General features: G+C 31.3%; 3 protein-coding genes across 4 annotated transcripts in view; all 3 read right to left on the minus strand.

The window, feature by feature from the left end:
• Positions 1–345: 345 nt before the first annotated feature.
• Positions 346–6,809, minus strand: RabX6 (RAS oncogene family member RabX6). The gene is made up of 7 exons (XM_080158435.1): positions 6,567–6,809; positions 5,933–6,006; positions 5,152–5,276; positions 4,370–4,523; positions 3,879–3,970; positions 2,702–2,786; positions 346–2,434 (listed from the first exon to the last, which is right to left on the minus strand). The coding sequence occupies exons 1-7, from the start codon at positions 6,567–6,569 to the stop codon at positions 2,320–2,322; spliced, it is 648 nt and encodes a 215-aa protein (XP_080014561.1). The 5' UTR covers positions 6,570–6,809; the 3' UTR covers positions 346–2,319.
• Positions 6,810–8,534: 1,725 nt separating this feature from the next.
• Positions 8,535–13,612, minus strand: part of LOC145317397 (uncharacterized) — a 143,960-nt gene continuing 138,882 nt past the window's right edge. For both annotated transcript variants that reach the window (XM_080158460.1, XM_080158459.1), the window contains exon 13: positions 8,535–10,203. In XM_080158460.1, coding sequence (XP_080014586.1) covers positions 9,998–10,203 — 206 coding nt within the window. In that variant the 3' untranslated portion in view covers positions 8,535–9,997. The remainder of the gene's footprint in view (positions 10,204–13,612) is intronic.
• Positions 10,959–13,310, minus strand: LOC145317403 (uncharacterized). Its single transcript, XM_080158465.1, has 2 exons — positions 13,245–13,310; positions 10,959–12,844 (listed from the first exon to the last, which is right to left on the minus strand). The coding sequence occupies exon 2, from the start codon at positions 12,436–12,438 to the stop codon at positions 11,443–11,445; it is 996 nt and encodes a 331-aa protein (XP_080014591.1). The 5' UTR covers positions 12,439–12,844; positions 13,245–13,310; the 3' UTR covers positions 10,959–11,442.

Genomic DNA, 13,612 nt, shown 5'->3' on the forward strand with positions numbered 1-13,612 from the left:
CATAATGGAAACGAAATGAAAAAATTATACCCTTTCTCATAAAATGTGGGGCTAATTAACTTTTTCTTTGTCAAGATTAAATGTGTCAAAGCAAAAGTACTTGAACGTGGAATGATAGCAAGCCCCTTGAACCTATACAATCATCTCACATCACGAATTCTTACTTATATATTCATATATAGAGCTGTACAATCAATCAATTTTTTCTTCAACAAGTACTATATATATGAAAAGCTTAATATCAAGCATAACCAGTTGTGTATTCCCATTACAGCAACAGTTTGCGAGATCAAAAGGGACGGACAGATTTTATTACTTATATTATAGATTTTTAGAAAAACAAACTATTCTTGTATTACTTTATTTGTATTATTTTGTTACATATTAATTATCATTAATTGCATTATAATTCACATATATAAAAACGGCAATTTCCCTCAAAATTCAATGGAGCACCGATATCCCCCAAATCACATCAGAAAAAATTGTAACTGAGGCTTAATTTTGTTAGGGGTTAGATAATGTGAGGTTCCCGTAGAGCTAATCTTCGCAAAATTGTAACATATGTCAATGGGGGGATATTTATGGTCCACAGATCATTTTGAGGGACTTTACCCATGAAATAATAAAATTGTGTATAAAAATATCTAAGAAAATTTTAAAGGATATTTAAGAAGCTGAGAAAATATAGGTAAGAATATAAAGACATCTAGAAATTAAAGGTGAAATAAAAAGAAAGAGGTTAGGTTAGCGGAAAACATTTAATATAAAGGGATAGTTCCAAGAAAGGTTTTTAATGAATTTGTTTAATCTGAAGTAGAACTTTTGGTATTTTTATATGTTACCTTTACACCAAAATTAAATTACACGAGTATCCTAAGTAGATTATATTTAGTGGCGTGCAAAGGCAAAGAAGGCAAGGAGTTCAAATATTACTCATTAGTTTTCTGTTAAATCTCATTCATGGAAATATCCCGTTTCATAAAAAATAGCACAGTAAAGAGAAAGTTTAATAATGAAAGTTTTAACAATATCGGCATTAAAAAAAATATTTTAAAATTACAGCTTTTTCTTTGTTTTAAGTTATTAAGCACCATTTTAAGTAAAATTTGGAGATAAAAGAATATATAAATTTCCGCCATTGGAAATTAAATTTTTAGGGTTGGCAATCCGAATCCGGAATCCGCCAAATTTTTGGTCAATTTTGGAATCCGAATCCGGAATCTGCCATCCCTAGAAATTTTACAGGTTTACCAAAACTTACTTATTCTTTAATCCCTTATTAAGTTGCATACTTTTAATCAGGATCAGATTTTCAGCGATTTTAATCTGTTCAATAAACCAATTAATGTTTGTGTTATCCCTTTTCTTTATTTCTATATTCGTGCGTTTTAACCAGAGGAAGAGTGGATATCATTGATTGTAAATTATTTTGACCTTAAAGTGTATATGTATTTTATACTCTATCTGCTATTCGTTGGCTTAAAAACTTTAGGGATATATTAATCAACTTTCAACCAAATATTTTATTTACAAAAGATATAATACTTTGTTGGAGGACCGATTGTATCATTTTATCTTCCATTGTGTTATCCATCGCGTGCGAAAGGGGGATGTAATTGTATGGAGGGGGGGGGGGGAGGCGGGAGCGAGAGTCGACACACCCCTCAAAATTTAAATTTAGAAGGCCTTTTCTTTTTTACATCCATTCAAGAAATACCCCTGGCAAAATTCAGCGCACGTCCTTACCCGATCCCTGGTATTATAGGATATTATATAGATTTGGGCAATTAATCTCCACAAATATTACACGAATAAAATCAGCTGATCTATCTCCTTTAAAAAAAATCGCCTAATTACATATGTGCATTAGTGGTACAATAATATATCATTTTAACATATGTATATATGTATATCATAAATAGCGCAGACGGATTTTTAAAAGGGAAAAATACTTTGTATAGGTATAAATTACCTAGGTACCTATCGAGATTATTTATGATTAATGAACAATAACATATTTTTATAGTTTTTATTTAATCAAAAAGTTGCTGGCTTTTAATTGATGCGCTATTTATGACATAATATATCTTATTTTTTTGTGTTTTACACAATAATCATATATATTTTCATTAAATCAAAATTTTACATTCAAAACATAAGAATGAATTAAAATTAGAGATATTGATAAATGTTATGAAAAAGCAAAGTTGACAATGCAAGATTATGTCAACAACAACTTCATATGCTCAGTTCTAGCATTTATTTTTCAAAATATTCATCACTATCTCTGTTTTCAAAATGGAAGAATAAATTTGATCAGCAGGCACAGTTTGGATCCTGGGGAAGGATATCTCCGCCCCCTCCCCCCTCTTGTCCGGAGCCACCTATGTGAAAGCTTCGCTCCTCTATATTTTGCAGCTCTATTTTTGATCTGAAAAAATATGAAACATTATTACCTAAGGACTTACAGGCAAAAGGGCATTATTCCCCCCCTCAAAAAAAGAATTTTTTAAACCCCTACCAAAACAATTTTGAAGTTTCTCATCATGATAGAACACCTTTTAAAACACTGGTACAAGTAATGTATAAAAATCAAGGTACCTAATTTTTTAATGTTATAAAATAAAAAGTTAAACTGAAATTGCTAGGTCGCTTCTAGTTTTAATATTATTTAACTAAATATAAAATAAATAGGTACCTATTAACTTGGGTTAGTTGTCTGGCAATATCACTAAACATTTCATCCACACCCTCTCCTGTCTTGCAGGATGTCTTGTAAATACCTAGACATAACAATATTTAGTTAGTAGTGTAGCCACACCTCCACTGTCTTGTAAATACCTAGACATAACAAGAATATTTAGTTAGTAGTGTAGCCAGACCTCCACTGTCTTGTAAATACCTAGACATAACAAGAATATTTAGTTAGTAGTGTAGCCACACCTGCACTGTCTTGTAAATACCTAGACATAACAAGAATATTTAGTTAGTAGTGTAGCCACACCTGCACTGTCTTGTAAATACCTAGACATAACAAGAATATTTAGTTAGTAGTGTAGCCACACCTGCACTGTCTTGTAAATACCTAGACATAACAAGAATATTTAGTTAGTAGTGTAGCCACACCTCCACTGTCTTGTAAATACCTAGACATAACAAGAATATTTAGTTAGTAGTGTAGCCACACCTCCCCTGTCTTGTAAATACCTAGACATAACAAGAATATTTAGTTAGTAGTGTAGCCACACCTGCACTGTCTTGTAAATACCTAGACATAACAAGAATATTTAGTTAGTAGTGTAGCCACACCTCCCCTGTCTTGTAAATACCTAGACATAACAAGAATATTTAGTTAGTAGTGTAGCCACACCTCCCCTGTCTTGTAAATACCTAGACATAACAAGAATATTTAGTTAGTAGTGTAGCCACACCTCCCCTGTCTTGTAAATACCTAGACATAACAATATTTACTGCGTCATAACGGTACTGAGTTCGAGTAAAGACCGAATCTAGTCATACAAAAAATCTTTGCTGGTTTGTGCCATTTAATGTATAAATAGGCAGGAATGCCGTTACAAATCATTACAATGCAAAGATGAACTTTAAAACAAAGTTCCTGTAATGAAACATACAAAAATAGCGAAAAACATCAAAACTGAAACTAGATTATGACAATGTTCACTGAAAGCTTCCATGTCTGATGACGTACAGACCACGAGTATAGAGAAGCTAAGCTACTACTTAATATAGTTGCCTGAAACTAGATTATGACATTGTTCACTGAATATCTCCATATCTGTGTATATGATGAACTCTACTACGGATGACCTACAGACCACGAGTATAGAGAAGCTACGCTACTACTATATAGTTACCTGAAACTAGATTATGACATTGTTCACTGAATGCCTCCATATCTGAATCTGTGATGCATATTCGAGACTTCTGGTCATATTTGTTTCCACATCTTAATACATAAATTTATTTCTCAAAGGGATATTTTTTGTGATTGGAGCACAACCTTTGTCTTCAAGTTCTTACAAATCACATATTTGCTAGATTTATTGGCCAATCAATGCATTCTAACTAGTATTTACGTGAAGATGAGAGAAATTGAATTCGTTGCCTTCTCTCAAATTGACGAGCGGGCACTGAATCCCCAAGCATTACAATAACCTAACCTAACCTAATCTAAAACGAATAAATCTCTTCTTTATTTTCAATTTATTTCAAAATTAGGAGGGAGGGGGGGGGGGGTAGGTTATGTTCTCGATTAGGAAATTTGATCCTTTGAAATGGTGTGATTGATCTGTCTTTGGTAAACTTAAGATCTTTAGGTAGGTATCTAAATGGAAAAAATACTTACAGAAAAATTTTTGCATTCTCTGCATAAGTAACAATATCAAGCAGGTGCTGGGAGAGGATATGAAATGTGTCCGGGTTATCCAGTGCAAACACAAGGATAGCTGCCTCTGAATATTTGTAATAACTGGATGTTATGCTGGCCACACGCTCCATGCCTATCATAAAAATAAGGATATCAATATCCATAAATAGCGAAGTGAGTTATAAGTAGGGTGTCAATTCTTGTTGGTTAGTAGAATCTATGTTTTACATTTCGGAATCAAATTTTCTGAGAAAGCCTAAAATATCACGTGTGACGTCATAAAAATCCATCTCTTTTTGGGGGGTTTCCTTTCCCACTTCTCCCCTTATCCTTCCTTTTTAGACGTATTCTTATGACGTCAAATGTGACATTTTAGGCTTTCTCAAATTTTCCTGGTTGACGAGCGAAAAGAAAATTAATATCGAAAAAGGCAAAATTTATTTGTCAGGCAAAACTTCAAAAGTAATTTAAGAAGTCTATTTCTATAGAACCGAGAAAATTTCCACGCTTTTAATTGCCCTACCTTTTATGAATACTTAAAAAGAATTCCCTTAAGAATATAAAAGGTCTAGGATGGTATTAAAATAGTAGACTCTACTCAATTTTAGCATTTTGTCTCAATTTATGGCAGTTGTCCTACCTAAAATGCACCTAAATAATAGAACTTTACATGCAGATCGTGTCATAATAAAAACTAGCTTTGATATACTTGAACGGAAGGGCAAGCATTGTAGCATAACATTTCAGCAAGCAAATCTTACCTCCTGTATCCCAAAGTTGAAGTTTGATACTTTTATCATCAACCGTGAAAACTTTTCCATAATGGTCCAACCCCATGGTACTTTTTCTGTCTGTAGCGTCTGTAAAGCTGTTATTCATGTAACGCCTAGATAGATAAAAAGATTAAAGTACCTAATAAAAATAATATCTCAAAAACAGCAAATGAATACTTTATGAAGCTTTTCTTATTTCAAGTATATGCCCTATCAACATTTTGTGTCGTTATTATATACTATTTATAGGGTCATAATAGGAAAGCCTAGTAGTTAGGGTTTTCTATCTAGTCCGGAGCCGGAGCCGCTTTTAACGAAAATTACGGCTCCGGCTCCAGCAAAATATGGCGGCTCCACGGCTACCGGCTCCGAAACACTGTTAAAAGTCTATAATATGTCGGCCACAGTTGCGTGCACATTGTTTTCCAAAAGGGTTAAACATTGAAGAATTAAAAAGGGGAGAGTGCTGGAATTCTTGATTCTTTTCATTCCTCTCCACGCCAATAATTTTATAAATGTATTCAATACCAAAACCTGACATAAAACATTGAAATTGGAGTCGATAGACTTCTACTCTGCTACTAGTCTATACAGGGACATATTTTACCATGATAGTTGGCCTGATATTTATTTTTACCTTAGGATATAAAACAATAATGCCAGAAAATTATTTACAAATATTCTTACTAAGGCTGTCTTATATGATATGAAAGAATATGTAAGACTTAGGCTAGCCTAAATTTTCTAGGATTTGGCCTAATAATAATACCTAAATAGTGAAGATTTCCCAACTCCATATTCACCGCAGAGAATCACTTTCTGTTCCGGAATTTTTACCGAAGCCTAAAATATAAGTTGAAATAATAAATTAGGTTATAACTCAATCCTACCCTTAAATGAACTAGCTCTTGAAACGTTACAAAACAAAGAATCAATTTAAAAACTTACTTCTTTAACTAAAACCTTTAGAGGTTAAAAAGATAAATTGTTGCTGATTATTTGGCATTGAAACAAAACATTCAAAATCCATGATATTTTATGGCCTAACCTACCCATCTTAAGAACCTTTAAGATGTAACCCTAATATTTGTGACTTCTGCTAAAATTTAATAGATGATTTATAGAAATTTTCTTATGTGATTGATTTATAAAGAGCGGAAACGACCCTTAAATTAAGGGTCGAGCTCGGAGGGAGGGGACAAATTAACCCACCCAGGGACATATGTGAAGCCTCCCTTGATGGAAAAATTGTGTCGTATGGGTAATAAATGAGATTTTAGCGGAAAAATTCTTTGCTACCTTACATAATACGCTATAATAAATTTAAAATATTTAGAACGTTTACTCGATCTTAAATTTATACATTAATAAAAATAAATAAGAGATAATATTTATATACCTACCATGTTTCATAAAATTGTCTTTTTTTCTGTAATTCACAGCTTATAATTAATTCATAACTTTAACATTTTCTTAAATAAAGTAAAAATATGCTTTTTACATTAATAAGACATTTTAAACTTGTACTTTATTTGTCTTTGTGAAGTTGTCAAATTGTATTTTTAATTTTGCAAGTATAAACAGCTGATTGGTTAATAATAAGTTTAGAACGTAAATATTGCACACTACAAAGACGACATTTACACTGGAGATAAGGTTTTTAATTTTTAATGACATTAACAATTTAACAAAGCTTTTCTGTAACTTTTTGAAGACATTCGTGTCCTTAATGAATAGATTTAAATGTTAGAATCGTCCTATCAAATTCAAACCTTGCAAAACGAAGAGAAAATCTTAGGTATAAAATTAAAAATTAAGCTCTTTGATTTTGTTTAAATAGCTTTTTTTTAACCAGAAAATACCAATTTTTACTTTAATGTATTACTCATTACTTCATGTAAAACAATAATGAAATATGGTATTAATGAATCATAGATTTAGAAAGAAAGAAAAAATTATAAATCTGTAATTGTAACGAACTTTGAAATGTTAAAGTACTTATTAGCAAGGCTTAGAACCCGAGCCTTTAGGCTTGTACGGCTGCAACAATGAATTTTTTATTACTTGGATCTTACACCAGATTATCATTAGGGTGGGTCGATTTTGGACATTTTTTTTCTGAGGCCAAAGCGGGGATCTGCACTCAATTTATATAGATATAATACACCTCTGGATGATTTAAAATTTATCCTAAGTCTTAAAACCGCTGACGACCAGACATTCAATTGTAAAGCTATTTGTAAATGGGAGTCAAAAATTTATTGAATCAGAACTATGGCTTCATGGTGCTCCCTGGAAAGGCCTTGAGGAGCTGAGTCAGGAACTTTTGTCCGTTTCAAAAAATCTCGTTCCTAGCCTGAGAAAATCTAAAAAACCTCTACAAATTGGACAATTCTTAATAAACCTTAAAAAATTGTGGTTTTTTAGTGATTTCTAAGGCTAGGAACGAGATATTTTGAAACGAACAAAAGTTCCTGATTCAGCTCATCAAGGCCTTTCCAGGGAGCACCATGAAGGCATAGTTCTGATTCAAAAAAATTTTGAATGTCGTCTTTGCATACTAATAAGTAACGAATTATATTTTTAAGTGGTCGTGTTCTAAAACTCAATTTTTTAAAATTCTTTTTCGGTCAGAAATGTTTTTAAGGTTAATTTTATCTGTTGCATATCCCCGCTTTGTCTAATTCCGATATGAACCCGCCCTAATTATCAGGTTCTCAAATAAAGTGAAACTTGTAGCTGGCTAAAAAACGATTTCTCCCATCCCCTTCTACTGGGTAAACAAACTGACCAATAAATGATGTTGTCCATGTTGGCAAGCTAAATTGACGATTATTTTCCCCCACGTATATTCCATATTCTTTGCTGCAACATAGGGTTATCTTTAGCTCGCGACTAAGGGTTTCTAAGCATAGTTAAGCTGTGGCTGCCGAGCTCTGCCTATTACAATATTGAGAACATCCAAACATTCAGTCAGACAAAGATTGTTCAATAGTGGATGTTGTCACATCAGGAGAATCTTTAATTAAGAAGTTAATTTCGTAAATGATGGTGGGGTGAATCAGGGGACACTGGGCTGTTTATTACACCAGACCCAAAAGTTTAGTATTAAATTTTTCTTATCGAGTTGGCTTTACAACTTTGGGGACTTTTATTGAATTCTGATAGAATGCTCTATTGAATTATTTGTCAACTAATAGTAATCTACAATAGGACTAAATTTGTGTAACATCATCTGGAAGTAAATTTATTTATCGGCCATTGTCTTATCCCTTTAGATCCCTGTACATTAAAAAAATATATAATTTGATCCTAACAGACATAACACAATGAGCTTAAGTTGTAGAGCAGCTTGACTTCCAAAAAAACAAAAAAGTAACACCTTCATTTCAATGTTTATTTACATTTTCTATTAAAAATGCCCTTTCTCTTGTTGGGTCTTACACATTTTATACTTTTATTAACATTTACTAATATACATAAACAATTATCACATAAAAAAAACAATTAAAATATAATTTAAAGAAAAGAGGCAATTCTATGAAAAGGATTTTATTTCTAATGTTCCAAGAGTAAAGGTACATCCATGCATAGATTCAGCTAGCAGTAAATTAGCAAAATCTTTAACCCCAAAACCCACCAAATCTTATTTCGTAACTAATTGCCATGAACAATCAGTAGAAAATAGAAAGGGGCAGTAAAAAATGTTAGTTATTATTGTAGATATCTCGCAATCAAGGTATCAAGAGCAATTTAGAACATCACAGAGGCTAAGGCTTTATTTATATCCAAGGCGTTAAAAAAAATATCTATCATGCAATTTAGAAACTGCAAAACAAATAAATATCTTATATGTTTTAAAGTTACCTCAGCGCCTAGATTACAAGATATCTAAAGTAACAACTTCCCCCCTTTTAAAAGAAAAAGTCTACGCCTCTTTTCATAAAAATCTTATAATTATCAAAATCTTTATAAATGACAAATAATAAATGCAACTAAAAAACTTATTTGATTATGTAATTAAATATAAAAAAAAACTAAAAGTATTTTGACTAATTTTACTTTAATTTAATATAAAAATGATTAAAATAGTGCAAATTAATACTTTTAAACTAATTTAACTATTTTCTAAACTAATAATGCAATTCATATAAGTACCTATTTTCTATAAAAATTAATTAACTTCTTATTTTGTTCTTTTTTCATTATTTATTTAAGATAAATATTATTTTCTAAAAACACTACATAATAAAATGTTTTTTTTTTAAATTTACCTAAACTAAAAGCAAAATCGTTTCTTTTTAAACTAGGTAAGTTTTTAAAATATTAAGTTTCAACATTACATATGTATTTTTAGAAATATTTTCAATTATCATATTTTCCATACAAAATATTAAAAAAGATGTATTTTTTCATGATACAATATCATGTCTAAATTAAGTCATGGAGCACAAAAATGTTTCAGGGTAACTAACGGGCAAAAAAAAGCACATTCGGTTGTCATTGTTACTAATTTTTTACATTGAAATTAAAATTGATTTATTTTTAATTGTATTTGAATGAAAAATAAAACTAAAATATTTGATATTTCAACATATAAGAGAATTAAAATCACAAAAGTCTTTATTATACATATTTTAAAATACTAATATAATTTTTATATAAGGTCAGCGATGAAAAGATTTTATATGTCACAATTTAAACATCTACCAAAAAATGTGGCAAATTTCGCGCGCAAAATTGGCGGGAAAATTTTAGCAAGGTTTGGTGATTTTTGAATGATAAAATTGCAACATATAATCTCCCAGTCACTGTTTGAGAGTACAAAATAAAACTAGAAGAGCATATCTGAGGATGCCGAGCTACCCCAAGATATTCCCTCGTCCGTGGGCCGCAGGCATGTATCTGATGGTGGGGAGGGTGGAGCTTTAGAGGGCAGGTTGGAGGATGTGGGGGCGGAGGAGGAGCTACGCGACACCCCCAACTGGAATGGAGTCTCAGATATTTGGATTTTGCTCGGCTGGTAACTTCCAAGTCCACCTGAAAGAAATAAAATAATTAAAATTAGTTTTTAACATTTTAAAAATACGAATGATCTAAAAGAAACTTTACTTTAGAAAAGGAAAATTTCAACAACAAAACTAAATTATTTTTTATGGTCTATTTTACTACACAAATTACTTTAAATATTAAACTAATTTTATATGTAAGTAACACAGAAGGGGACATGATTATTGTCAAGGATATATATTTATTTCATATTATTATTCCATAATCATATCCCTAACTCCCTGACACAGTAGGGACATGATTATTGTCAAGGATATAGGTTTATTTCATATTATTATTCCATAATCATATCCATACAACCCTGACACAGTAGGGACATGATTATTGGTAAGGATATAGGTTTATTTCATATTATTATTCCATAATCATATACATAACTCCCTGACACAGTAGGGACATGATTATTGTCAAGGATATAGGTTCATTTCACATGCATAATCATATTTCATAATCATACAAATAATGTGCACTAGCCTGTCACAAAATTGTGCATTGTTACATTTTTTAGCTTTATTTCAAATCTAGATATTATTTATTTAAATAAACTTATTTTATGATAAATTAATAGAAGATAAAATTGATCGCTATTGGTACAATTTATGAATCTACGCGTAATTTGTTTAAATATCAATATAAAATAAAACTACTTTTTTGCAATGATAGAATAAGGATAGGACAATGGATGATAAATTATCTGCTCTAGAAAGCTTTTTTTATTGGGATAAGAAGAGGTAGGTTATTTTAACTGCCATTGAACTCTGATATGCATGAATTTAAACAAGGAAAGATGATTATTTTTAAATTCCACATTCGCAATATTGAACCAGGCTAATTTACGCGAAGAGAAAGAAAAGAATTGCGAACCAACATGCAATGCAAAAATGTTCATCAAAATTATTAGGTTAATACCCTTTCATTATGGTAATGGTTAGACAAACACATGGATCTGAGATTCATGTAATTTTAGGTTAACTACAGTACAGGAACACCCCGCAGGGATCGTGCTCATCAAAATTACTTATCAAGCTGAACGTTGAAATAAAAGTGGTATAAAGATAGATTGCTAGCGAAAAATTCTACAATATTTTTGTAGAGTCAAACTATTTAACCAAAACATTATTATAAATTTTTCTACTAATATACTCTAATTATTATCTATACTAAAAAGATATTACCTACAAAATACTGAAATTTGTTTACCATAAAAGATTAAACAAAAGCAAAAGATTTGTAGAACGGCCTGGGGACGCCAAAATGTAAGAAAAATGATTTATATTCTGATCTATTGTTGGGCAATCTAAAAGTTGCGGCATCCATATCTCTATTTTCATCAAATTGCAGCATGCCATTCCAATTTGTATCAGTTTCATTAAGTTGCCGAGGTTTAGATTGGTCCTCAAATGCAGCAATTCTATGACTAACTAATCCAAATGCATGTTTAGAAGGTTGTTCAGTTTCAATAGTGTTTTTAGTTTCTACTTTTGTTTCAGGATAGGCAGATAAATCATTGGACATTGGTCTAATTTTTGTAATTTCTTTTTCATAATTTGAGTTTTGATCATTTTCACTAATAAGTTTAACTTTTCTTAGATTGCTTCTAACAGCATCAATTTCATTGACAGCTGACAAAGATTCTTGGATCTTTTTGGCGCCAAATTCTGCATATTTGGATATAGTGCTAGACTTACTTGAACTAGGCTTACTTGTCTGTGAGATCTTTGCAGGAGCGGCTTTTTGGATGCAGCAGCTTTTAGGGCGGCTGAAGGGATCAAGCTGTGCAAGTCTTTTGCTAACAAGTCCGATTTTCATGTCTTCAATATTGTTAATGTCATCACCTTTTTCTTTATCAATATCCTCAGTATTAAATTCAATATTAGGTTCAGCTATATTTACTTTTCTCAAGTTTTTGCAAAAATTGGAGACATAATTGCTTTTATCTTCATAAATTGGAGATTCTAGATCTTGACTTGGAAGATTTTTAATTGTAAACCTTCCTTGTGCATATGCATCCTTGTTTTCATCAACTTGATTGTTGCTGCTTTGTTCCTCATTGGCAAGTTCTTTAATATAAACATTTTTTCTTTCATCAATTTCTTGCAAAATCTGTTGAATTTTGGCCTGCTTTAGCTGGTCAATTTCTTTGTCATCAAGTATTCTATTTCCCTCCAAACTATTATCATTAGTTTTATGCAAAGTTTCAAACATTTTTTCAACATTGTTTTGTTTATCTAATGCTTTGAAATCTGCATCTTGCAGATCAACATGGTTGAGACTTGAGTCATCAGCGTCATAAAATGTGTCTTCTTCTGCAAGTAATTGTTTACTTTTAAAAAGAATAAAATAGCCTTAAAAAATTCATTGAAATTTGAAGAAAAATCTCATCTTTGCCAAAGTCTTGAAAAACTTATCAATCATTACATTCCTACAGAAAGAATGACTTATAGAGTTGCTTTGATAGTCAAGAGCAACATTAAATGGCTAAACAAACACTCCTGTGGTGGTAGTTGTAGTGTCATTATCAAATGATTGAAATCCTTGTTGATCATCATCTGCTGACTCTGACTGATTCTCAAGTGTTTTATCATCATGATCATCCACTCCTTCCTCAAGACTATCACAAAGTTCATACAATACAGCTATCATTTGATTTACAGTGTCAAAATCAGTTAGGGGTAAAGAAATAGGTATCTTATTTGAAACCAGGAATAAGGTAGAGCCAACAATCGAAATGAATCTAAAATAATATTTGGGGGCAGAAAAAAGGTCGCCTTTGTAACAATGTGTTGCCCCCCCCCCAAAAAAAAAAAAATCTCGAAAAAACAGCAGAAATTACCAAATAATTTTCTAAAATCAATTCAGTTGTTGGTTACAGCTTATTTAAAACATTTTTAGAAATAAAAGTTTGTGTGTTTTCTTAGATTAAATCCCTAAATTTTAATAAGAAGCTTAATTCAGTTCTATTATACACAACAAACAGCTACTTAACAAATCCAGCATGTCTGTATGAACACCTGTCAAGAGTTGAGTCCCATGATGACTCACCAGAACTTTATTCAACAATCAAATTAATTATTTCATTCAATAGTAATCCATATATATCTAGTTTTCATAGTAACTTTTAAATAAATATGTTCGAGAAGACTTTGAAAGTAAAAAAAGGGAAAAGAGACAAAAGGTAAAAAAAGGGGAAACTTGAAAAAAATACTTAATATTAAAATATTAACAATTTGATGCCTTGAATCATCTTCTGATGAACAACTATCATCCCCACTGTCATTTGTTTCATCCTTGTTATCATTTGTATAATATTCATCTACACCGCTTTGTTCATCAGTATCCTTGTTATCCAAGCAGTTTGGTGGATTTATTTGATTTGTTG

The sequence above is a fragment of the Acartia tonsa genome, chromosome 4, assembly GCF_053477335.1.
Source record: "Acartia tonsa isolate MP-2025a chromosome 4, ASM5347733v1, whole genome shotgun sequence".
Classification (NCBI taxonomy): domain Eukaryota; kingdom Metazoa; phylum Arthropoda; class Copepoda; order Calanoida; family Acartiidae; genus Acartia; species Acartia tonsa.

Coding starts and splice junctions, on each gene's coding strand:
- RabX6 (XM_080158435.1), bottom strand. Junction 4,524..5,151: donor TCAACTTTGGGATACAGGAG/GTAAGATTTGCT, acceptor TTTTTATGATAG/GCATGGAGCGTGTGGCCAGC. Junction 2,435..2,701: donor CAACTAACCCAAGTTAATAG/GTACCTATTTAT, acceptor ATATTTTTTCAG/ATCAAAAATAGAGCTGCAAA.
- LOC145317403 (XM_080158465.1), bottom strand. CDS start 12,438: ATGTTTGAAACTTTGCATAAAACTAATGATAATAGTTTGGAGGGAAAT.